The sequence below is a fragment of the Bacillus rossius genome, chromosome 6 (assembly GCF_032445375.1).
Source record: "Bacillus rossius redtenbacheri isolate Brsri chromosome 6, Brsri_v3, whole genome shotgun sequence".
NCBI lineage: Eukaryota > Metazoa > Arthropoda > Insecta > Phasmatodea > Bacillidae > Bacillus > Bacillus rossius.
The window spans coordinates 64,009,313-64,036,037 of record NC_086334.1 but is presented as its reverse complement, the minus strand read 5'-3'; the positions used below and the strand labels follow the sequence as shown (position 1 = coordinate 64,036,037).

The following is a 26,725-nucleotide window of genomic DNA, read 5'->3' as shown; positions in this document are numbered from 1 at the left end:
GATAAAGCCCACCGTCCAGCGACATTATCCAGCGTGACTCGGCTGGGGATTGATGTTGGATAGGCTTGGTTGTCGGCAAGCGCTGGGTAGGGAGAGACGAGCCGAGAATATGGAGAGAGGTAGAGATTAGAGCGGGCAGAAACACCAGGGGGAGTGGGGGAGGGAATGTGTTCACGCAGCACACAGGCAGAGCATGAGTCACTTGACTGAGCAGCGTTCCTGCGTACAAGGCAAAATCAGGTAGTCCGGTGTTTAAAATTCCACTACAGAATCTTAATTGGTACTTTACTGGACATCTGTATATAAATGTTTTGTTACAACTTAAACCTACAGACGTAATATTATTGGGTAATTCATTGTATTATACACGTTCATCTTTTTACTTTGGTATAATGTTTTAACATTAAATAGTAAAGTAAATCAGCTAGCGTATTTTTAATCTTTGCCCAGGAATTCCCAGTGGTCCAATACTTACGTGAACCATACTGTACCACTTTTGCCGTGAGGTAGTAAACAAGTCTCGGAAATGTTTATGTGTAACGGTCTCCCGACCTTTAACCAGAGGCTGGGGAATATAACACTTGCCGATCCGAGCCACACACACTCAGCAACTCGACACAGCGTTTGGTGAAATAAGTAAAGACATAGTTTAACACAGTTTTTAATACGGCGTCACTGATTGCGCTAAAATTAAATTGGCACAATTTTTGTTTCCCACACGTGACCATTTATAATTTACTGTAAGCATGGATAATAAAGTTTAACCACTTGACACGATAGACGATTCTTTATTTTTTATTGTACGAATGCTAGAATCGTTTTTTCCTGTATCTGCGGCCTACTTCTGCAAAAGACAAGCTATCTGTAAGTAAATATAGAATTTTTATTTTGTCAATCAAACTCGGTACTTTGGGATTCATATTCGGTTTGAAGTATCACTACGGCCTTTCTTTTTAGAATACTTCGACCACAGAATCGTGTGTAACCGCACACACTGCACTTACTTGTTACGGACACTGACGAAGCAGATACTGTGGCTGACACCACGAGACTGGCAGCAGCTTGTGTGCCGCACGTGTGTTTGGCGGCGTTTGGCGCGCTCGTAGGCCGTGCGACAAACTGTGCGCGGCACACGGAAAAATAAAAACAATTCAACATTTAATATTTATATTTAAAATTTATTATTTTTATTTTTTCACCCGCGTTTAGTGAAAACTGCGGATGCAAAGTCCGTACAACGGCGGGCCGTCTATACTGTGCGTGCTTGCCGACCTATTAGAACACAGGCGGTGTTTTATGCCTTTTGACCTTGGTCACATCGAAACATCGCGGTTATGCGACAACGCGGGTAAAAGTTATGTCCCCCGACAACCGCGTTAAATAGGGAGTGTACTGTATTTTTAAATTATAATTTTACTTTTTGTTACTGAAAGATTCTTTCAGTAAATTTATTTACTTTATTTTGGAAAAAACTAAAGTTGTGAGATAAATTCTATATTTTAACGCACAAAATCATATCAATTATGTAATTTTTGCTGCATTTTGTATTTTTGTCTTGCATTTCAGTGCTATGCTGTATATTGACTACCACTGCGGTGTTTGGCAGTGTATTGACTATATTGACTACAATTTTGCTGTTGTTTCAGTTTTATCGCTATTCAATGAATAATCTTGCCCTTAGACTAATGTGACTATGATGTATTATGTATGGGATTATTTACATTGAAGTTAAAATGAAATGAAGTATGAAGTTAAAGGTCATAAAACTGATGAAAGTCCACCTTCTGCAAACACTTATCCTAAATAATCACGTAATGTTACTTTAGGCATCAGCTGGCTGCTTATAGTCCTCCATTATGACAATTCTTGTGGAAAACCAGTTTTAACTTAACAATGAAATGTGACCCGAAAAAAGTATAATATTTCCTTAAACCTTGAAATAACAGTTAATAATTTTAAAAAACCTTCCTAACAGTCTTGTAATGCTGAATTTAGTAAGTTCATAATTACAGATGTGCTGAGCCTGGGAATTCCAGCTGAGACAAGCGAGTAACTAAAGCTTGACTAGAAAGTCAAGTCCATTTTACTCGACTAGACAAGACTCAATGATAATTATTTGTAACACAATACATTGAACATAAAATCACGGACCCTTATTTCGCAGACACTTCACAATGTAATCTCATATTTACATTTGTGCAGTTTCCTTAAATACAATTAATTTTTCATAATCACACCACCTGAAAAAATACAACTTTCTCCCACTACTATTTACATTTAATACACTGGAAAAGACACCAATTTGGTATGGCCTGCTGTATGTCATAGATTTGAAACATAGCATATGCTTTGATCATTTTTCTCAGACAAATATTTATTTCATAGTAAATAGAGTTTTTATTTGTATTCATATGAAAAACTTTCTCGTTAAAGGTCTGGTTGAAATTTTTTTTTTTTCCAGTTCAGTTTGTAACTTTTACTTTTAAGTTTTAAGAGTTTATTTTACAGTAAATTCTGGAGAGAAAGTTTTGCTGTTAACAAAAATGATATCTGTTCCTTACTGTATTTCAGTTGCAGTCAACAGGAATGTGTGGTTGCTACTGACTGAGGGGTTGAGCACTTTGCAACATCACTGATGCCAGTTTGTTGCGTGCAGGTGCAGTCGCTTTGAGTCGGAGATATCCCGCCTGCGCATCCTGAAGCCGGTGCGAGTGTGCCAGAGGTGCCACAACTCTCTGCGTGCACAGCACAGCGACAGCAGCGCAGCGTAGTAGTCCTCTGTCGGACGCTGACGACCTCCCGCCGTAGCCATGTATCGCCCTGTAGCCGATCTCTGTGGATGCATTTACATACCTAGTTGATGCATTGTGTAAGGTGACAGACAGTTGGCAGAACTGATGAGTTTCAGTTGCCGAAAATAGTGACATGTCATGACTCGCAGTGAACTTTAACAACTCACTTGTGCATTACGTTGTCTCTCCAAAAAATGGCCAGGCAAGTTTTTTTTTAAACAGGTGACATATCTGGCATTGTAATGAGTAATTCTGAGTGCGAAACGGCTGTCTTGTAATACATACACTTGTGTGTTTGCTTATTCTGCACTATGGTTGTTGCATGGCAGGATACATTCTCATTTCACTTGGCGGGTGACCAAGATGCAATCTTGCAGGAAGAAGCCTGTGAATGGATGCACACTGATGCTGTTTGTGTTAACCTTCAGTCCCGGGATGCAGGTGCGCTTGCAGTATCTGTGTGCCAACTTCAGAGAGTTAACACTGCGGTACATAGTGTATTTCATAAAAAATATAGGTAATGGGAAGAGCTTTCTCATGCACTTGGCTGTAACTCACTTCACTAAAGTTCCCCCTCATGCAGTTTGCCATCTCATTACATTTATTTTGGCAAAAAGCATGTTTTTTATAGTTATATTTCAGAAGTCAAGCGCTGGCATGTCTGGTGTCCGTGCGCGGACACCAAGGCTCTCGCCTGCCCTAGACCCTCGCAGCGTCTACATGCAGACTGGCCAGTATTAGTGGAGAGCATCAACTTCTCAAACTGTTCCTCCTTGTTTATGTTAATGTGGTTAGTTGTATAGGGTATATTATTTTCAAGATGTAATAAGGAATGTTCAATTTTGTTTGTGTGAGAGAGTAATTTTTTTTATATATATTTCTCAGAATTTTTTGTTGGCAAGAAAAATTTCCTGTGATCTTATCATAGATGTAGCATTTAGCTTAAAGTTTAAAATGTACCGGTACTATTTATGACGTAGTTATGATATATGAAGAGAAAGCCCACACGTGCAATTTCTTAATGTGAACCAAGAAATATTTATTCAAAATGTAAGTACATAAATAGAAATGTTTTAATTTCTTGTATATTTTGTTAGGAATCAGTGTGTGTTTTCCAAAATTGTGATGCGTGAGCAAGAGCACATTAGTTGTAAATTAGATGCCATTGTATGTAAAAACTATGTACCTCTTTGAAGTGTAATTGATTGACTTTTGCCACTTCAAATATTTCTATCAACTGAGTAAATGTTATCTTAAGAGCTGGACTGACGACTTCACCAGTCATGTTGATTTTACCATTACTTACGTTTATGCAGATTTCCGAAATTGGCAAGGCGTTATGAAATTGCTTGGCCCTACTATTTGTCAGCAATTTTCTGAACCAGGTTATACAGGTTCATGTTTCCAAACAACAAACAATGAAAATTCTTAGTAAAAAGAAATTTCTTGCTTTTCACTACAGCACTGCTAAAATGACTATAATGAATGACATATTTTTGACATATCATTCAATAAATACGTCATAACTCAAAAACTGCAATTTTTCAGGAGAAGCATTTGAAAGCTTAAAGGGCTGTCACTTCAAATCAGAAATATTTTCAAACACTACATTTTAATACTTAACAAAATAAACCATTGTAGTAATCATGAGTGTATCAAAGTTATTTTAGCTATTACCAAAAATACATAATGAGCCTCAAAGTAACCTTCATGCACACTTAAGTCATTGTTACAAAAAAAAATGCTTAAAGTATGACACACATCAAAATGTGACATTCTTGACAGAAATTATAATCATTTTGGTGATAGTTATGTCACCAAAATCCATCTCTCCTGTAATAGTCTAACTGTAATAGTATCATGTAGTACACCATAATGTAGGTGTCACCCTGTGGATCATCATAACTAAACTGAAGATGATTACCATGCTTTTTTACATATAAATGAGATTACAGGCACACAGAAGTGTGTGTAAGCCTTTGGGATTGCATTCTTTGCCAGTAAATCTTGAGAAGGTCTTCTTTCAATCTTCTTAGGAGCTAGGCTGGGTTGGGGAAGAAATTCTGGCTTTAGAGTTAGGTTTTCAATTAGCTTCCTTTTCTTAGTTACAATCACTTATTGAAAATCCTTGTAAAATATAGAATATGGAGAATCACTCTTAACTTTGATGACTTTCACATCCATCAGTTTCACTGCTATCAGGTTTACAGGACCAACCACAGTAGCAATTTGTTTCTCATCATAAGAATCTTCATGGCATAATTTGTGCACATGAAAAGGCTCACCTTGTTTCTGTGCAGCTTGAACAGCAACTGTAAGTCCTTCAGTGGTATGGATAGGTCCACCTCTCAGTTGGCATTTCACCTGCCTTTCAGTCCGGGAAAGACTTTGATCAAATATTTATGGGTTATGGATTTTATTCCAAGAGAACTTACAGCATAAAAAGCTGTTGTTGGCCAGCACAGTTATCGAAGTAGGAGTACGATGACTTCATCATTGGTAGTGTTAGCTTTTTGCTCTAAGTACATTAACACACATGAGCCTAATTCATTCACTCCCCGATGACCATTTGACTCATCCCACACATAGCAACCACATGCATTGAGGTCATAAATAGTAAATTTTAAGAATTAAGTTTTGATTTATAATAAAATTTGGAAGTATCACAGTTTGGCAACTATTCATATTCTGCCACTATACCATTGGAGTTATCTTTATCATGCTTTTTTTCTGCCTTGGACAAAATGTCATCAACCAAATGTTCATCGTATTATGCTTTCAGGTGTTCCTTTTCTTGATAATCAACATTTTTTTAGGCAATGCATGTTGCACAAAAATCTTTCTTAGGCACACAGAAAGATAAATTGTACTTTTGTGTGAACACGCGATGGAACACTGCACCGGCATAGCTTCCGTGTGGTTCCTTTTATTCTTCGCAGGTGGCACTATAGTCCTGATGAATGGCAGCAAGTGACTTGCTTCCATTTATAAACTGTTTTGAAGTATTAGTCCTGGTGTAACAACTTTCAGTTTTTTAAGTAGGTACGGCGTCAGTATGCTGCAGAATACCTGCACATATACATGGATCCAGTTTTTTTCTGTTTGCCGTGTTTTCCTCTTTGATTTGGCTCAAGTAGAGTATCCGCGAGTTTGTTGTTTTTCTACTGAACTTTTCAGATTGGCAAATCATTAATATCATAGGTATTTTTTTAAAAAAATAATGTTTTACAAACTTAAACTTCTTCACCATTAAGGCAAAAATATAATCCATTATTATGTTGCTGTAAAGATCTTGCTGCATCCAACAGAATTCAGTACATAACTTCAAACTGAAATGATGTCTGTGATTTGTAGCAATAATGTAGTGAGTTGGAACAAGACAAATAAAATGATTTGTTGGGGCTAGAAAATCATATTTTTTTATGATACACATGCAACCTGAGTGGATTTTCAGTGCATACTGTATTATGTCTAAACAATGCATTATGCATAATATACTTACTTTCTTGGAAATTATTGTCCCCCATCTTCTCTCCTAGAGTCCCAATGATTTTCATAACTTTTGCCTTAAAAAATTTAATTTTTTAGTTTGAGGGATTTCATTGTGTATAAAAAATGTGCAATTTGTCCATTGGAATGCTTTTCTGTCAGAAAAATATAACTCACCATAAAAATAAAAAAGATTTTCAATAATTCAATGTGTTATTGCAATATTATAGAGTCATTCTCTGTCATTCTTACTAGATAGTAGATAGGTACTATAATAAAATGTATCATGGCTGGTGGTGAGGTGTGGAATGGCAGTTAGCTGTTGTTTAGTTCATTTACTTAAGAGAGTTCACATGTAGAAAAATATTCATATTGACCACATGCTAGCTTGCAACTGAACATAAATTTATGCACTCTTTCAGTAACCAAGACAACTACTCTTTTAGTATCAAATTTTACCACAGTGGTATGCTACCAGGAGTTATTTACGTTGCTCTCATATGTAGACATTAATAAACAAATTAATTTGTTTTAAAATCAATTTGTAAGTTTACCTATTCCATTGAATATTTTTTGTGTTTATTTAGTGCTTACACTCTTGTTCAATGAAGGAGGAGTAAGAAAAGTAAGAATATGCCTTGCCCTACCCTATGACTATTCATGTGCCGTAGTCTTTGTCCCATTAAATGTCCTGTTTTAATGAATTGCAGCATCAGACTTCCTTCGCCTCTTCCCTCCTTTCTTCTGAGGTGTAGGTTTGTACCATTTTGAAGACATCATATTGTGACTGATAATACTGGTTCAAGAAGTCACCACAGAGGACATAATCTTTGCTGTGTTAAATTAGTATTGCAGTATTAACGGGCCACCAAGAGTTTGAGACGATGACTCACGGACGTATCTCTAGACGCTAGCTTACTCAGTTGAGATGCTGAATGTACTGTGGTGTTGACTGGTTAAGAGGGAGTCTGCTGTAATACAGCATGAGCCCAAATTAATGCTTGTTTGGAGACATAACTGACACTTTTGTCATTGATGCGGCTCATTGCGTGTCTGTAAAACAGCATACATCGCACGTGTGTAAGTTAAGTTTTCAGGCTTCCTCAATCAAGACTTAAGAGTTAAATGTTTGAATCACAATTTGTTTTGGTGCATCTTTAGCTGCTGTATGCTTTAGTTTATGTTGTCGAGTTTGACATTTGAAGGAGTAGGATCACTGCAGTCATGTGACTGTAAGCTGATGGTGGCCAGTTTTTTTTAAAAACTTAATCACAGGATATGAAGTGAAAGAAATTTGCGGAGATCTATTGAGCAGTATAAAATAACCTGGGCAGAAAACATTTAGCACAAGTGAGAGACTATAGTGTGTCAATTCAAAGAATTAAAAGTAGTTGCTAAAGCCTAAATTACATTGGTATACTCAGCTATGAAATCACTTATAACAAGCAAACTTGCTCTGTTAAATCACTGTGTTTAGTTAATGCACCACATTCTGTATTACAGCATGTTGAGTTGAAGATAGATCTCATTTTTTTGCTGCTCAGTGGCCTTTACTGTTTCATGAGTGAAGTGAAGTCTGAATATGTTGTTAAAAATAAATTATACTGCCATTTGTCTTTAAGTATAATGGTTCAAACTAATTACTAGCTAACAGCATGAATGACTCCAGGACTAAAATATAACTTCATATAAAACCTCTTGTGAGTGGGTAAGCAAGTATCACTCACCTTTTGTGACCAACACTCTGAACTCTCTCATGGACAATGGTGTATTTTTTGATGTAGGACATTAGGTGGTAAAATTGTTCAATTTAATCGAGACTTACAAACAATTTCTTTCAGGACAAAATGACTGTAAGCCAGGCTGTTCATTTGTGTTGGCAGAGATGTTTGGCAGAATTTTATTCCAAGTTTATTGCTCGTATTAGCTGTAACGTGCTACACCATGTGTTTCACTGCAGCCGTATTGATACTCCCGCCATTCCGCTTCTCCTTACTGGAAGGCTTAAAGGCTTACACATTCATCTTCTCTCATTAGCTAATGAAAAAACTGAGTCGAATGAGAAAGCTTTATGGAGAGATCAACGATTGTGCAATTAATCGTAAGTTCCACAGATTGGTTTTCATTATGTAAAATGTATATTTATTTTTTGGTTGTGATTGAGTTTTTACTGAAATATTCTTCCGTTTTTTTTTATTGTGATTTTAATAGGATTTGTGTTTATGAAGACCAAAGAATGCCATGGATTTTGTACTGGGTGAGAACACTCAGCAATATCAGTAACTAAAGCATTACTAATGAAAGATTGGCTCCTGCATGTGTAGTGTAGTAGGTAATCAGTCCAGCTCTAGACTTCTTGGAAGTTATTTTCCAATGCCATTATGTGTGCACTAATTGAAAGTATTATTTATGTAGCTAGTGAAATATTTATGTTGGTGATATCCGATATGTCATCGCCTCATCGGGGTTCCTCCGCGTTTTAGAAGGAGGTTTGTGTTTTGTTGCTTTGGCTGTTATTTTCTGTCAGCACAAACTAACACTAGAAATAAAGTGTATTTGTTTACTGTATTTACACGTAGGCTTAACTAGATTCCTTTTGGGGAAGGGGGTACAAGCTGCTATTTAAAATAAGTGCCATATCAGAGTTTGCATTACATTGTTTTCTACATGAGAGACGAAGTTGCTGTTGAAACAGTTTGACCTGGAAAATGGTTTTGCTTGTTTACCAGTAAAGACACCAGGCATTATGTACTCCCTCCTCCGACACCCTACCACTAGTCAAGTAAGTTCATAACTACAGCCAGGGATAAAGGCTGGGTCCACAAGACCCGTTGATGACAATATAGACAGATCTGTAAACACTTTGTTTGGCATTTGCTATATTATCAGGGAATTCTATTTCACATCAGCAGTATGATATCCAGTTTTCTGTTTGAATTCTTAACTACATTATTTAAATGAATTATGAAATACAAATTGTTGTTGATGCTTCTATTTTTTTTTTGTAGTATACTTAATTTTGTACTATGTATTTACTTTGTAGAAAATTTTTTGAAGTTTTGTTAAGAAGTTTTTAATTATGTTTACGTGTTAAAGATTTTATTTCAAGAAAATGTGTATGTGCTTGTATACATATGTTAAATAGCATTTACTGTCCATAATTTGGAAATATAATGCCTAAATAAATTGTGCAGATAAATATTATGTTGTAATTTTCCCTGAACCTTGATATAATCTAGATCAAATCATTTTTTAAAACAACCTTTGAAAAAAAACAAAAGACAGAATCTTTCAGTACTCGCCAGTGATGTATAAACACCTTACATCTGTAATGAGCAAATTCATGTGTTCTCATGTTGCAAATAAACGTATAATATGAAGCTCTACCCAATTCAACGTACAATTCTTTAAAATAACGCCGAACTTAATAAATGTACCAAAAGTATTCATTTTCGGTGCAAAATTTAAATTTTTTCCCTTTTTAAAACCTATCTATAGTTGTGTTTAACAAGAGGTACTAATGATTTCTCAGGGCTAGCCGTATGTGTCGCATGTGAATGTTTCAACGTTGAACATGTGACATTTCCACCTAGACTGTAATTATAATTGCTTGCATTTTTAAGTTTATACAACTTAGGTGTGTTGAGGGTGAAATTTTAGTATGCATCAAATATGCAATGAAATAAGTACGCATTACACAACAGAAATTTGACAGGTTGAGTCCAATGCGCATGCATGTAGAAACTGCTATAGTCACGAGCCAAAGTAGTCAAGAATGGCGGACCCACATTATGGTAGTGAAACTATTCTGGAATACATCTTGTAAACTTCAATAGAAGAAAATTTATTTTAAAATACGAATAAATTATTTGCCAGAAAAATTGTGTTTGGATGATGATTGCTGTGCTAAAACACGTATGTCACAGATAATTGTAATAACTTTGAGGTCTATGCTAGAGAGCTTGAGATACTTTGATACGAGAACTACTGTATGGGAGCCCCCTTATGAAAGGGCACACGGACCCGGAGACACTTCTCGAGGCGGGACGTCATCCAAGTGGGAGCGAGATTCGGACCCTCTAAATGCTGCACACCAATGGCCAAGACCTGGCCCGCTCACAGCGTCGGGCATGCTTCAAGAATTTACGCATTAGGGTTTTCAGGGCATCCCACACACTGCCATGCAGTAGATGTTATACACGTTACGTTTGTATGATTGCGTGCCAAGTGTTAAAAAACTAGACACAAAACACTAGTACAATTATTGCGAGCTTTCTCACGGCTAGAATGATTAAAATATATATTAATTAAGAAATAAATATTCAAAGTCAGTCTAGCTTCGGCCGGACTCGGGTCCGCCTCGGGAATGTCCGGTGCCATCTTTATTTTATACAAAATTAAATATAAGATTTATTTAAAAAAAAAAAAACCTCCCTGCCGATCGGTCGTGCCACAAAAGACTTAGGATAAAAGAAAAGTTTCAATTTAATTTATAATTATGTAAGGGGACAGAGCACTGAACCTACGGCGCCCTCGCGTGGGAGTCTGTGGCGTGCCATTCAAACACACGTCATGTAGCACGCGCACGCGTACGTGTCGGCGGTGCAAATGTAGGAAAGAGTGTTTAGCAATGCCATGGGACCGCAAAGGTAGCGGAGTCTGATGAGGCTTAAAGGGGCAAAGCCCCAGTCGACTGCAATTCCACCACCCCCTTCTCGAAATACCATGAAACGGCGATGCTACCGCATGTGGTGAAGTGGGCGTGTCCTTCCCCACCACGGGCCCTGGGTTTGGGATACCTATTGTGCAGCATCTGGGCAGCCCGACTTCCTTGCAGGATCTGACATGGAACGCGGTGCGGGTCTTGGCACCTCTGAAACTCTTGAGTACCAGTTCCTCCTGTCCCATCTCGATCTCTGCCGGTTCCTCCACGCTCATGTGAAAAATTGAGTTCTCCAGGGAGAATTGCAGGGGCCAAAGTGGTTTTTCTGGTGAGCCTGGCCTCTCTTCCTCGTCGTCGGGCTGCCATACTAAAAGCGAGGGGGCTCGTCGAACCCATGGAAAGAAAATCTCTCTTCTGATGAGTTTTGGAATAGCCGCATCGGTTACAGCTCCGTAATGGTCACGTGTGCTTAGTGCTTTGCTTCCATCTCCCGGAATCATACAAATCCTGTCTCATCGGTGGTGTCCGGAGTCGACTTGGCCAGCCCGACCACCGCTGTTTGTGTTGGGTGTGCTTGTGTTGCCTGTCCATCGTCTATTTGTTCCGACCACTCCTATTTCGGCTCATGCGCGATGCGCACATCGTCCCTATGATACTTTGCCACGCGGCCAGAGGGCAGTCATATAACGACCTCAGTGGTCCCAGCACTGATCACGGACACGGGCCCTATCAACTTTGACGCCAGTCCTACGCCAAATTTGCTATTACTGGCAGATAGAGGGTGGAGTCGTGCATAGACTAGCTGTCAGCATCGGCGGTTGCGTCGTCTCGGGCATGTGTTGTATCTGGTATGTCTCCCGCCTATGTCGCGCCGCATCATGCACCTCGGCTAGTCGTCGCAGTCGGTCACCAGCCTCTTTCGGCCCTGCCTCTGTCCGCTGTTGCTGTACACGGTACTGCCCTGGTAGAGTGAGATTCCAGCCCTGCACCATGGTTGCTGGTGTCTCCCCTGTCGCGGCGTTCACCCTCCGCCGAATGAAGTATAGTATGTCGTCCATCCGTGAGGCGCAACCATTACTGGACTTTTATCTCCTGATTTCGTCTTTACGTTGTGTTTGCGTGTGCATGGTACACAGGTGTGGTGTGTAGCAGAACCTATCATTTTGTGCCCATCAAGTCCATCTACACATAGAGAACTGGCTGGTGTTATCCATAAAAAATGACCCGCGGGTAGCCCCATCTCGTGAAAAATTCAGCTTCTAACATGCATGCGATAGTAGTGGCACGGACGTTTGTTAGGAGAAATACTTCCATCCAGTGTGTGTAGTAGTCCGTTACTACCAATAGGAACCTCTTTCCCTGCTGGATCGAGGATACTGACCCATCAAGTCCGGAGTGACCGTATGGAATGGCTTTGTCGGCTGTCTCGGTAGTTGTTGTGCGTTCCCTTCGGACTGGCGTATCTGCCGCCTCCTGGTAATGCCTACGGCTGCATACATTATCCCGCACATACTTCTGAACCCCAGGCCAATAGATCAGGTCGCGGATGTCGTGCAGCGTCTGGTCCGCCCCTGTGTGTTCGGCAAGCTTATTGACATGCAGCATGTTGAACACTTTGCGCCATGTGGCGGTTGGCCCAAATATCCATCATGGTCCGTCAATTCCTCTAGGTCGCCTTTGCCGGTTGTTGTCTATTGTCCGATTCGATATCCCTCGCAATCCCCCTCGCCAAAGTGGTTTGCCAACTCCTGCATGTGTGCATCTGTCAGATGTACTGCCCACATGCATGCATCTAAGTCGTCTAGCTTCGCACCTGGTGGGAGAGTGTGCATGGCATCCGGTATGATCGCTCACAGTTGCATCCAGTATAGTAATCGGTGAACTGAGGGGGCATATGTCTACTGGTTGGGGGTAATAGTGCTTCCCATTCGGCATCGTCATGCGCTGTTACCATGTCGTCGGGGTTCTGCTAACTAGTTGTGTTTTCCGGGGACATTTTCCACCACAAAGTCCAGGGTTTGCAGCAACATGGCCAACCATGACAACTTAGACCGCCACCCATGCATGGTCGCTAACCATTTTAAACATTGACCATCTGTTCTAAGCACACTGTTGATCTTATAAGTGTGGCTAGTTATTTCTGAGGGCTCACGCACGTTCACACTGTACCGCTTTTCGACATCGCCAAATTTAGTGCTTGCATACTCGATTACTTGGGACTTGTTCTTGTTGCCAAGCTGTGAGAGAATCATGCTAATGCCCTCCTGACTCACGTCCGTTTGGACTTTCGGCTGCTTACTGGGGTCGATTCGAGCAGGTGGAATTGCCGAAAATGGCTCTTCAGTTCGTCAAATGCGCATTGGATCTCCTCGGTCTACCAAAAGGATCTCTTTATGGACAACATTTCTATAAAGGATGCCACTAAATTTGGAAAACTACGGGATAGATGCATTTAGCAAGTTGGCTAGTCCCAGGAACCACTGGAGCTGTTTTCTCGTACGCGGTGGGTCCTTGTTGGTAATTACGGCTAGCTTCTTGTTGGTTGTGCTGTTCGTCTATACTTACAACTAATCCGAGAAAATATAAGTCCGGTTGTTCTCAGATAGCATTTTTCGCAGTTGCAGGTAAGTCCGTGTCTGGCAAGGTGTTCCAGGGCTAAGGGTAGATGAAGTGAGTACTCCTCCCACATCTGAGACCATATTATTATGTCATCAAAATCATCCAAATTTGCAGCTGCAATTTTGCCTGAGTATGAATCTATAACTCGCGTCATCATGATTTGGAACATCGCAGGGGCATCCTGGAGACCAAAAGGCATCGCGCAAAATTGAAATCTACACCCGTCTGGAGTCGTAAATGCAGTCTTTGGACGGTCTGTTTGATTTATATGTACTTGCCAATTACCATATTTAGATCTAGGGATGGAATATTTTAGTGTTGCCTAATACCATAAGTATGTCGGCTATGTTCAGCAATGGGAGCGGAGCATTGATTGTCACTTTGTTTATGGTTTTAAAGTTCACACAGAAACATAATTTACTGTCCTTTTCCTCCAGCACAGTCTGGAAATCGTTGAGACTTTCACTAGGCTCTACTATCTCATCAAGTAACATTTCCTGCACCTGGTATAGGATGGCCTTTCTGCCTACATGACCATAACTACCGGGTGGTATGAACTTTGGTTCGTGGGGATGGGTCGGGAAGGCATGTTCAGCTATGGTGGTACTCTTTAATGGGTCCGTGGACACGAACTGTTGCTCTAGTACATGCTGAATGGTGGCATGGAATTCGGTAGGATCTTCATTTTGGAACTCGTCAAGACTTATCTTTGTTTTAGTTGGAGGCGTTTGCGGTTCTAGCCCATAGTTGGTTCAGCGGCCCTGGATGCCGACGTGCACGCATCTGGCCCGTACCTCTACAGCAGCATCCTACTCGTAGAGCCATGGCAGTCCTAGCATGATGTCCTGCAGGTTGTCCACCACCAAGGCCATCGTAGTCGATCACTGATCCGGCACGTCCATGTCCAACATCGCGAAGCCCTGCGTATCGCAGGTGTCTCCTGCGGTGGCCAACTAGAGTTGGCCCGGGCGGGATAGACAAACTATGCCGCGACACAGTTCTAGCTGGCGGCGGTCTCGTATAGGGCATGGACAGGTCGCCCATTGGCAACTAATGTAATTCTGAGTAGCTCGGCTTCTGCCGCGCCCACGTGACCCAGGAGGGGCCCCATTGTTTCCGTGCTGTCGGGTGTTGCGGGGTTGTGGGGGAGGCGGGCTGACTTGGCTCACCATCCCCTGCTGCCCGTTTCCCGCGCACTGTTTCACTGCGAAGTCTGGCCAGAACTTGTTCTGCACCAGGCAGTCCAGACGCCAATGCCGCGTGCCCGATGGCCACATGTGGCACTGGGGCTGAGGGCCCTCGCCGATGGCGCACCTCCGCCAAACAGGAGGCGAGTGGTTCCTCTGGTCTGCCTCATTGCGTCTGTTGTCGCCTATACCGGGTGCGACGAATGGTACGATGGCCTTTTCATTCGTCAGTGTCGTGGTTTCAGACCGAGTAGATGATGTGGTGTTGGTTTTCCCCGATTTCATTGATCCGATGTCCTGTTATACCGCGCGGGCCTACTGGATGAATTCTTTGGCTGACTGGTGTATTGCCAGGTGTAAATTGGGGCGAAGCTCCGGGTGCATCAACTCTACTACTCATTCCAACACCTCCGCCGGCTCGCTCGCGGGGAAAATTCGCTTTAACAAGCGAACCTTCTTCACTACAAATGCCTCGGCCATCTCCAACTGTACTTGATCAAGGTGACGTCGTACCGACCATGGCCTTTAAGCCCGTGCTCCGCACCGCCAGTACCATATCACGTTTTCGGAGCGCGCCCCTTGCCCAGCCGGATTGAGTCAGGCGAGCGTCCCGGGCGTGACCCCAATAGACAACAAACCTTATTAAAAGTCACCGCGGCCACTGGCCTTAATTAAAATGTCCGTGACTAGGATCGTGTCAGATTAGAAGAAATCCAACTATTACAGCTCACAGTGAGACAATATGTTGATAAATACAGTCGCCAACTTGATGTCACATTTTAAATAATTAAATACATTAAAACTATTGTTAAGCCTTAAGCACCCAATTACCAGGTGCTACATTTTAATTGGGCACCTGGAACATGTTTTAACTGGTAATATAGTAAATTAAATTAATATATGTTTTTTGACGCCGACTCACAAAGAAGAGAAAGTTTCTCTTCCTTGCGAGGCGGCCATGTCCGGCAGTCTCGAACCACTCCGCGCCGGGAACAGACGTGTGTCCGTGGGCAGCATCCAAGTTTCTTTCATTTTATTACTTCTTATTCTGTACTAAATCTTTAAATTTAAAACCTTTTGTTAACTCACCGCTGCCCACGTCGACTCGGCGCGTATTTTGCGGAGCCGGGCCTATCCCGACCGTCTTAAGTGTGATACCGCGATACGTATCGTTGCACAAAACGTACGGTACTGGCTGACTCCAGCGAAAGTGTTTTTACTTAAGGATGCCGTGCATATGCCTGCCGGCTGCACACACGTAAGTGTTTCGCCGAATTTAGGAGCCCGCTCATAGAGCACCCCCTGTACCCGTTAATGTTCGGCGCTGGCCGTCTCCAGCGAGCATCGACCCGCGTCCCGCGAGACTGCCGCGGTAACCATTAATGTCGAGTAGCGTTGTTTTTTCTGTGTTAATCGTGTAACGGCTAGACGTCGCCAAGTGTTGGTGAGAGTGTTTTGTAGCGGGACTAGATTAAAGGTAATTCTCACCAACTCGTGTATACTAATTATCCGGAGTCTCCCGTCCTCCACACGGCCGAGCGGCCTTCACAGTCAAGAGAGAACCATTCAGGGTAGATTCAAGCCGTGTACCTGGCGGGTCACGCGGGGGCAGAGTACCCACGACCCAACATCAACGGCCTAGCAGTCCGCTAGCCTGGCGCCCCTCCGGACAACAAGAGCACCGCGACGCCCGTAGCGCCCGTCAGGTACCCCCCGGGCCTTTCACATAGGTCGGGTGACGGCAAATGGCGCCCTTGCGTTGGGCATAACTACAGCCGAAAATCAGACAAAGGGGACAGAAGACGGCCATTTTGGACGCGCGCAGTGGAATTTGGCGCACAGAGGAGCAGCGACAAAGGGACCACCCGGAAGCGCGCGTCAACGCCCGCGCCGACCCTCGCCAACTTTCACTTTCACCCCCACCCCTCCCCTTTGGGCCTTCAGCGAACATCCTCGCCCGCACACCACCCCCCCCTCACCCACCTTGACATCCTCGCGCTCTCCGCTTTGTGCGGCTGTCCGGGCGCTCTCGGCCGCCGCTACACACGGCTATCCGCATCCCCCCTTCGCAGTGGCCAGTCTCGGCTCTCCCTTTTGTGCGGCTGTCCGGGCACCTCTCGGCCAGCGGCCCGAATCAGCGCGCGCGACAACCCCCCTCACCCCTCTTCATTCATCGGGAGTCTGTTTGTAAACAGAGCCACGTGCGCGCACGAAGCGAATGTCAACACCGACGCGCCGCGCTACGCAATGGCTGACAGACTGAAGATGAACACCTGTCGAGTCTGCTACTGGCCACAGGGCAGGGACCTGGTAACGGGGAAAGCGAACCCTCTACAGACATGTAAATGCGCACCGGATTACAACTTGCCGGCAATCAAGGTCGAAGCGCTCATAGAACCGTGGCACGACAGCACGGAGACAGAATTACAGGCGCGAACACCACCGGTGGACCACACACCCCTACCGAGCCGTACCACCCCGGCCATCACCGCCCCCCCAACCAACCACGCCAGCGACTGGAGCTCGCACCCTGGCCGCGCGACGCACCCGCTGGACATCACCGAGGCCAAGTGCGTGTGGCCCGGCCTGGAGGACCTGGCACGAGCCCTGCCGCCCCGCAGAGCGACTCTGCCAGAGTTCGCCGGAGCCCCGCACGAGGACCCAGGGGAATTCCTGACGCAGTGCGAGGCGCGCCTGACCGGGTGCCGGACGCACCAATCGGAGTGGGCAGAGCGGGTCAGCGAGCAGCTGCGAGGGACCGCTCGGAGCTGGTGGAGCATGTGGGGCCGGTTTGCCATGCCATGGGGCGAGTTTACAGACACGTTCCGACACCGGTTCGACACAGGATCGCCCCTCGTCGAGTGTTCCGCCTCATTCTATGGGGCTCGACAGAAGGACAGCGAGGCAGTGGAGGCGTTCATCGCCACTAAACTACAAATGTTTCGCCGCATCTCGCCCGGCACTCCCCTGTCTGGGGCACTGCCCATCATCACGGGCTTAGTGAGGGACGAGCTGCAGCCCTTCCTGCGTCGCTGCTACACCGGCGGTGTAGCGGAGTAGGTGCAGGAAGCACGCGAGACGGAACGCAACTTCCAGAGAGCCTGCAAGCGCGGCCCGACCACGAGCACCCGAGGGGGTGACAGCCCACCAGAAGCCCGGCGGAACACCGCACTACGGGACTCACCCTCACACCAACACCGAGGACTACGAGCCATCGAGGCGCCGCCAACTTGGCGAGCGGAGCGACCGCGGGACGCTGGATCACAGGAGCAAGTCCCCCTGTGTCGCTTGGGATGCCCGCGTGGCGAACGTCACTGGCACAGTGAGTGCCCGCGGGGATTCCGGGCGGCGCGACCCGCCACACCGCCGCGCCAGGAGACGCACGTGGTACCACCTCCGCCACAGCGCACCAGCCCGGCCCAGTCGGGAAACGGCCCCCGGGGGGGCCGGGATTAGAGCCCCCTCCCCCCGCACAGACCATCAACCCCGCGCCTGGCGGGGTGCGCGCCCTCCCGACCTTGGGACAGCTGGGCCACCCGCGGGACAACCTGTTCCACATCCCCGTGGAGGTGAACGGCCGGCCAGCTGCCGCGCTCGTCGACACCGGAGCGAGCGACGTGTTCGTACGCCCCGCGTTCGTGCCCGCAGGCGCGTTGCGTCCGGGCAGCGGCGAGCTGCGCCTGGCTACCACCACACACACCGGGCGGATGCTGGGGCATGCTGAGATCGTGGTGAGTACGCAGGAATTGAACAGTAGTGTGTCCGCAATAGTCGTGCAAGACTTGTGTGAGGAGGTGGTGCTAGGACTCCCCTGGTTGGTCCAGCAAGATGCGGTCTTGGAGCTAGGACCCCCCCGCCTCAACCTGGGAAGAGCCGAGAGGTACGTGGTGTACGCACTAGGACAGACGCCCCCCGCGACAGGACGCGGTGCTGACCCTGGCAGACGTGCGCTACGACGTCCCCCCCCTCCTACCAGGCTGAGGTAAACAAGGTCCTCGCCGCCCGACCCGAAGTGTTTGCCGTGGACGGAACCTTGAGGCGGACCACCGTCACCGAACACTGCATCCCCACCCTGACTGATGACCCAGTGTTCGACCCGCCCCGCGGCTATGGGTTTCGCGAGCAGCGAATCATCCGGGAACAGGTGGACGAGATGCTGCACAACGGAGTCATCGAGCCGTCCCACAGCCGGTACAATGCGTGCATTGTGCTGGCCAACAAGAAAGACGGGACAAGCCGATTCTGTGTGGACTTCCGGCCGTTAAATGCCGTGACCGTCAGCGCCCCGCCCCCCCCAGATCAGCGTCGAGGCCGCCGTAGCCGGCTTGGGAAGGGCCCAGGTCTTCAGCACCTTGGACCTGAAGTCCGGGTACTGGCAAGTGCCCATACGACGCGGGGACCGGGAGAAGACGGCGTTCACGGTGCCAGACGGACGGAGGTTCCAGTTCAGAGCCATGCCGTTCGGCCTAAAGTGCGCCCCGTCCACCTTCCAGTGCATGATGACCCGTGTGCTGGAGGGCTGCATCGGGCAGTTCGCCCTAGCATACCTGGACGACGTCATAGTGTACTCAGACACCTGGGAGGACCACTGCCGCCATCTGGCCTTGGTGATGGAGCGGTTGGCCACAAACCACCTGACAGCCAACCCAGCCAAATGCCATCTCGGAGCCGCCGAGGTCGACTTCCTGGGCCACGTGGTCAACGCGGAGGGGAACCGCCCCCAACTAGGTCACCTCCAGCAGATCGCGATGGCCGAAGTCCCACGCACCCGGAAGCAACTGCAGCGCTTCATCGGGCTGCTGAACTGGCTCCGGAACTATATTCCGAATTTTTCACAAGTCATCGCGCCTCTGACGGACCTGTTGTCGCCCCAAGTCCGCTACCACTGGGGCTCGCCCGCCCAGACGGCATTCGAGGCCGTCAAGAGCGCGTTCACCCGGTGCCACACACTGGCCCGCATCGACCCCGAGCGCCCACTCGTCCTCCAGACGGACGCAAGCGCCCTGGGAACCGGAGTCGTGCTGTACCAGGTGAACGACCACGGAGAACAGCAGGTGGTGGACTACGCCAGCGCGAAGTTCGGCGCGGCGGAGAGGCGGTACCACAGCAACGAACAGGAGTGCTTGGCGGTGGTGTGGGCCGTGAAGAAATACCGTCCACACCTGGAGGGCAGGCATTTCACCCTCCGCACCGACAACCGCTGCCTCACCTGGCTCCACACCATGCAGGGGAGGAAGGGGAAGCTGATTCGCTGGGTGCTGCTCCTACAGTCGTTCGACTTTACGGTCGAGCACGTGCCAGGCGCGGAAAATCAGCTCCCCGACCTGCTCTCGCGCGAGCCAGACGGCAGACGGGAGGTGCTGGACGAGGAGTGGGACGAAATCCTGCCTCCATCCCACACCAGCACGACTGCCGACGGACACCCTACCTGCACCCGCCTCACGCTCGGCGTAGAGGGGACCGAAGACCCCCCCCAGTACCGAGGCCGACCTAGAGCGGCGTGTCCTCACGGCCCAGCGCCGCTCGCCGGACGCCGACCGGCGCCGCGAGACAGCGCACGGAGGAGACCACCCCGCCTGGCAGTTCCGGGGCGACCGGGTCATGAACAGACCGCCGGGGGAAGAGGACGAGTGGAAGACCTACGTCCCACCCGAAGCGCACGAGGCAACACTGCGATTCTACCACGATCATGACCTCGCCGGACACCCGGGCTCGGACCAGACCCGGAGAGCCGTCTGCCGGTACTACCACTGGCCGGGGGTGAACCGGGATGTCCGGGTCTACGTCCGGGAGTGCGAGATCTGCCAGCGCCGCAAGGCCCGCAGAGGCGACGGCACGCAGCAACAGCAGCCTCGCTAGCCGTCAACACCGTTCCAGACGCTCGCGCTGGACGTGATGGGGCCGTACCCCCGCTCGCCGCGGGGTAAGCGCTTCCTAGTGGTCGTGACCGACATGTTCACCCGCTGGACAGAAGCCTACCCCTGCGGCAACGCACGGGCGGCCACCATCATCGAAGTCCTGACGCGCGAGTTCCTCACTCGGTTCGGCTACCCGGAGTCCGTCTTGACGGACAACGGCAGCCAGTTCCTAAAGGGCCCGGTGGAGAGGGTGGTGCCAAGAGGCACACATCATCCACCACACCACACCCTCATACCACCCCAGGGCCAATCCGACCGAGCGCAGGAATCAGGATCTGAAAACTCAACTGCGGCTGCGCCTAGGGGAGGACCACACCCAGTGGGACCGCCACGTCGCCGACGCACTGTTCTGCGTTCGGCGGCGCGTGAACGCGGCCACTGGGATGACCCCCGCCGAGATGATCCAGGGGCGTAACCTGCCGCTGCCCGGCGAGCTGGCAACACACGGCGTACAGCACCCAGGAGAGCAACCGGAGGAGCGCGACGAGCGACGAACCCAGGAGCACGACGCAGCACGCGCAAGACAAGCCCGCTACAGTCAGGGAATCACGCCCCAGACAGCGCGACCCCCGGCACAACTGCGGGCCGGCGATCGGGTGTACGCCCGAGCGTACCCCCTGTCGGCAGCGCCGCGCAATTACTGCGCCGGACTCGCTCCCCGCTGGGAGGGGCCCTACACCGTGATGCGGCGCCTGGGGGCGACGTCCTACATGGTGGACTTAGGCGGCCGCCGCGTGCAGAAGATCCACCGGGACCACCTGCGAGTGGCGGCGACCCCCGGGGAACCACTCCCGGCCGAACCCGAACATGGGGACACGGCAGACGGACCAGACATCCCCCTTGATGCACTCCCTCCTGGAGGACTGGAGCAACAGCGAGAGGAAGCCGAGGACACCGCTCCAGACGAGCCCGAGTACCTCAGCGATGGGGAACTGGACGCGGACGCACCCCACGACCCCGGCGAGGCACCCTGTCCCGCAGAAACTGCGCCACGAGGGGAGGCCCCCGAGAGCGAGCCGCCCCCGCAGCATGAGGAACCTACGGAGACTCACACCACGCCGCACCAGTGGAGAAGGGGCCGGCCCCGCCACGCCAGGTGCCGGGTGACAGAAGTCGCGGCGGACGACTCCGACGACCCCGCCAGAGCGACCCCTGACCCCGAACCCATCATATCCGACCCAGACGAGGACGAAGAGGAATCGCCCCCGAGCCCGACCAGAGGTGGTTGGGGGCACGCGGCCTACCCTTGCCGACGCAACTTTCCGCATCACAATCACACAACCGCGCGAGGAGGGGGCTGGACGTCCCCGTCGGACACGACGCAGACCCGCGAGGCTGCGGGAGTTCGTACTGAACAACACCCCGGGGCAGAGCTCACCCAGCCGAGGCGCTGATACCCGAGCGGGAACGCCAGCCCTACGGACGGCAAGGCCCGATTAGCCCCGAGGGGAGTAGCCCGCGAGAGCGCCCCCGACGGGAGCGCCGACCCCCGGCCCACCAGGCCGAGTACGTCCTGGGCAGTCTCGTTACGCCGCCCCACACATCACGCGCCGCGGCGCCGCCTCCCGGCCCAGCTGCCCACGCAGCGACCGAGGCGGCGTCCGCCTGCACCAGCACCTCATGCGCCGCGGCGCCGCCTCCCGGCCCAGCTGCCCACGCAGCGACCGAGGCGGCGTCCGCCTGCGCCAGCACCTCATGTGCCGCGGCGCCGCCTCCCGGCCCAGCTGCCCACGCAGCGACCGAGGCGGCGTCCGCCTACGTTAGCACCTCATGCGCCGCGGCGCCGCCTCCCGGCCCAGCTGCCCACGCAGCGACCGAGGCGGCATCCGCCTGCGCCGACACTCCATGCGCCGCGGCGCCGCCTCCCGGCCCAGCCGCCCACGCAGCGACCGAGGCGGCGTCCGCCTGCGCCGACACTCCATGCGCCGCGGCGCCGCCTCCCGGCCCAGCTGCCCACGCAGCGACCGAGGCGGCGTCCGCCTGCGCCAGCACCACATGCGCCGCGGGCGCTAAGGCGCCACGCGCTATGGGATCGCGTGTCGAAGTGTGCCGGCTGAGCTAGGGGGTCGTCTTACCGCGGGAGCGGGAACACGGGGCGGAGACGGTCTTCCACTGGGGGGGGCATTTGACGTCGTACCGACCATGGCCTTTAAGCCCGTGCTCCGCACCGCCAGTACCGTATCCAGTTTTCGGAGCGCGCCCCTTGCCCAGCCGGATTGAGTCAGGCGAGCGTCCTGGGCGTGACCCCAATAGACAACAAACCTTATTAAAAGTCACCGCGGCCACTGGCCTTAATTAAAATGTCCGTGACTAGGATCGTGTCAGATTAGAAGAAATCCAACTATTACAGCTCACAGTGAGACAATATGTTGATAAATACAGTCGCCAACTTGATGTCACATTTTAAATAATTAAATACATTAAAACTATTGTTAAGCCTTAAGCACCCAATTACCAGGTGCTACATTTTAATTGGGCACCTGGAACATGTTTTAACTGGTAATATAGTAAATTAAATTAATATATGTTTTTTGACGTCGACTCACAAAGAAGAGAAAGTTTCTCTTCCTTGCGAGGCGGCCATGTCCGGCAGTCTCGAACCACTCCGCGCCGGGAACAGACGTGTGTCCGTGGGCAGCATCCAAGTTTCTTTCATTTTATTACTTCTTATTCTGTACTAAATCTTTAAATTTAAAACCTTTTGTTAACTCACCGCTGCCCACGTCGACTCGGCGCGTATTTTGCGGAGCCGGGCCTATCCCGACCGTCTTAAGTGTGATACCGCGATACGTATCATAGCACAAAACGTACGGTACTGGCCGACTCCAGCGAAAGTGTTTTTACTTAAGGACGCCGTGCATATGCCTGCCGGCTGCACACACGTAAGTGTTTCGCCGAATTTAGGAGCCCGCTCATAGAGCACCCCCTGTACCCGTTAATGTTCGGCGCTGGCCGTCTCCAGCGAGCATCGACCCGCGTCCCGCGAGACTGCCGCAGTAACCATTAATGTCGAGTAGCGTTGTTTTTTCTGTGTTAATCGTGTAACGGCTAGACGTCGCCAAGTGTTGGTGAGAGTGTTTTGTAGCGGGACTAGATTAAAGGTAATTCTCACCAACTCGTGTATACTAATTATCCGGAGTCTCCCGTCCTCCACACGGCCGAGCGGCCTTCACATCAAGAGAGAACCATTCAGGGTAGATTCAAGCCGTGTACCTGGCGGGTCACGCGGGGGCAGAGTACCCACGACCCAACATCAACGGCCTAGCAGTCCGCTAGCCTGGTGCCCCTCCGGACAACAAGAGCACTGCGACGCCCGTAGCGCCCGTCAGGTACCCCCCGGGCCTTTCACATAGGTCGGGTGACGGCAAAGGCAGTATAGCTCAGCCGCACCTTCATCTCGGACCTGACATCCGCGAATCGGGACTCGAACTGCCTTGAAAACTCCGCCCACGGTATATCGTACTCGTTGTTATGTCGAGTTCTCTCCTAAGGAAAGCCTTATTACCTTCTCTCTTAAATGGGTCTTGAAGGGAATAAGGGTTATAAAATAAGGTCTCGACATTAACTTTAATTCCACTTCAATTTACTACTAACTATTACAATTGTCAACGCCGTCACCCGTTGAGTTAAATCTATAAAATATACTTAAGTCAATCTACGTGCCTCGCTATCATACCTGTGAGTCTTTTACCTCCGCTCTCTTGTGACGTGCTCGCGGCAGACCTATCGGCGAGGCGGGAAGTGGCGACGAGAGTCACGCGGCACGCACTGGGCTCCGTTTCGGCACGGCTACCCCCAAATGCCCCTTTTCGGGCGTGGCTGCCGTATTTGAGATCTTGTGTCCCCGGCATCGTCGACAGTCTTCATTCCTACCCGCTCTTGACCCCGTTCACTTTTCGCAGCGGTGGCCAGCCTCGTTCCGAAGCGCTGTCCCAATATTTCGCACTGACGCCGCTGTTGCCGCAACGAGGCCGCCCCGCACGTCGCTGCAGGTGTGTCGTAACACTCTCCCCCTGGTCGAATTAGACGGCTGTCCTCAGCCAAACACGTGACTGTGTCACCACGTGGTTCAAGGGGATGCCCTCACTATAGACATGGGGTAGGAACCTCCAGGATTGATGTCATGTTGGTGCAGCCTTAAACCCGGGTCTCCTTTTGTGGTCTTCGCGCCCGGCCGCGCCGCCCTGTTCTCTTTCTTCCCCCGCGGTTGATAACGCGGAACGACTTGTAGCGGACACTGTCTTGACGTGGTGTGATAGCCAGGGACCTAATCTACTAATACATTATTGCTAGGTCTTTCTTAAACATCGAAATGTTAAACAATTTGCTTTTTACAACTGTTACATGAACATAGTAATAGGAGCAACGCATGGATATTCTTTGGGTGACGACTTGACACGGACAGGTACAAAATTTCAAAAAATCATTACAGAAAACATGAACATAAACACTTTACCATTTTAATCTTAAAAATTTTACTTGATAACAGTTAATTAGGACAATTTATTTATTTCTCTACTTACATGCCGTATACCATTAATCTCCCTGGTTGACTTTATGAATTACAATTACCATTAAAATGTACATTGAATTACAGTATTTATATTATTTTATAACAATATTAATTTACCGCTTAAGAGCTCTCAACCACAATAGGTGCATATGCTGGCGCGCCAGATGCCAACACAGCCATTGCAGGTTGTCCGGCTTCAGTGAACGGTGGCTACTTGTGTTTCTAGATGCGTTTGCACCAATACTTGTTAGAGCCCTTATTAATACTACTATATGTTGCGGTCGTGTATTGGTGTCAAATATGTTGTAGCAGTCAGGCCGAACGTCGACGTAACTCCCTCAAGATTGTCGAGATTTGAACGACCCGAATGTATAGGAAAACAGTGCTGCAAACTAGAAAGGTTGTGTTACCTGTAGCTGAAATGGAGTATGCTGAGATATTACAAGGTGCAAAATCTTGTGAATCTCCATCATTGGCTTCTACCTGTAATACAAGGCAGGTCATTAGCTTCTACATACACACACTGACTTTAGTTATGCTATAATATACAATATAAAGGCCACTTGGAAATTTCCTATCAGATTATATTTGTTTGTTTTTTCACTCTCCATAATGTTATACTAATTACTATCATTATTATCACTAGAAAATACGTTTATACGTTTATTTGCCTTAATATTAAATTATTTAAACCTATATGCTCGCTTCAGATGACGTGTTGACACAGTCATTGATCATTTTCTTTCCTTTTTTAATTCGCAGCACGACTGTTGCTGGACCTAAAACCTTACCTTATCAGGACCTACATATTTAAATGATAATGACTTATGTCGAGGCTTTCGTTTAAGCCAAACCGAGCCTCCTTCCTTAAATGTGCTTGCATTAAATTTCTTATTGAACCTCGTTTCCTGTGTTTTCTCACTGTGCATAATATTTATTTTGGCCTGATTCTTATCACAGCGTAAGTGTTTTTCCCAATCCGCTGCCCAATGTGGAAATTTCCAAAGCACTGCATGTGACGGTTGCATGGCCTCAACACCGTGTACAAGGAAAAAGGGTGTGTATTTACTGCTGGAATTAATTGTCGTGTTATAGTTAAATTTTATGTATTGGAGATATTCATCCCAGCCACTGGGGTCTTCCGCCGCCCATATCGTTATAATTGCTCTCCAATTACACAGTTAATAGATTCCACCAATCCATTACAACACGGATTAAAACTTGTCTGGAGCTTCTTGATCTGCAGTTTTTGTAAGACTTTTGTTACTAACTCGTTAATATATAGGATGTTCCTCTATCCATCAGCAGCCTGTCTAGACATCCAAAACGTAAAATGACGTCTTGATAAATTCTGCGCTAGTCTCGGCATCGATTCTTGGTACAGACTTAGCAACTACGAATCTCGAAGCATATTCGGTCATGACAAGAATATATTTGTTTCCATTTATTGTACTCGGTAGTGGGCCTTTGGCATCCAGTGCGCATTATCGAAATATTGGCAGTGGCTCAATCGGTTGTAAATGGCCTGACGGTATTTCGCGCTC

The 26,725-nt window shown here is 48.3% G+C and overlaps 2 protein-coding genes across 4 annotated transcripts in view; both read left to right on the top strand.

The window, feature by feature from the left end:
* The window catches only part of LOC134533263 (WD repeat and FYVE domain-containing protein 3), a 264,565-nt gene extending 254,903 nt beyond the window's left edge, over positions 1-9,662 (top strand). For all 3 annotated transcript variants that reach the window (XM_063370699.1, XM_063370702.1, XM_063370701.1), the window contains one exon: positions 2,657-9,662. In XM_063370699.1, the coding sequence (XP_063226769.1) occupies positions 2,657-2,771 (115 nt within the window). In that variant the 3' untranslated portion in view covers positions 2,772-9,662. The remainder of the gene's footprint in view (positions 1-2,656) is intronic.
* Positions 9,663-13,609: 3,947 nt separating this feature from the next.
* LOC134533455 (uncharacterized) lies at positions 13,610-22,062 on the top strand. Its single transcript, XM_063370979.1, has 3 exons — positions 13,610-13,614; positions 20,228-20,348; positions 21,544-22,062. Exons 1-3 carry the CDS (start codon positions 13,610-13,612, stop codon positions 22,060-22,062), a joined length of 645 nt encoding a protein of 214 aa, XP_063227049.1.
* The last annotated feature ends 4,663 nt before the right edge of the window (positions 22,063-26,725 follow it).

Excerpts from the sequence above, each read along its gene's own strand:
- LOC134533455 (XM_063370979.1), top strand. Across the intron at positions 20,349-21,543 it reads GGCAGTTCCGGGGCGACCGG|CGAGAGGAAGCCGAGGACAC; the intron begins GTCATGAACAGA and ends CTGGAGCAACAG.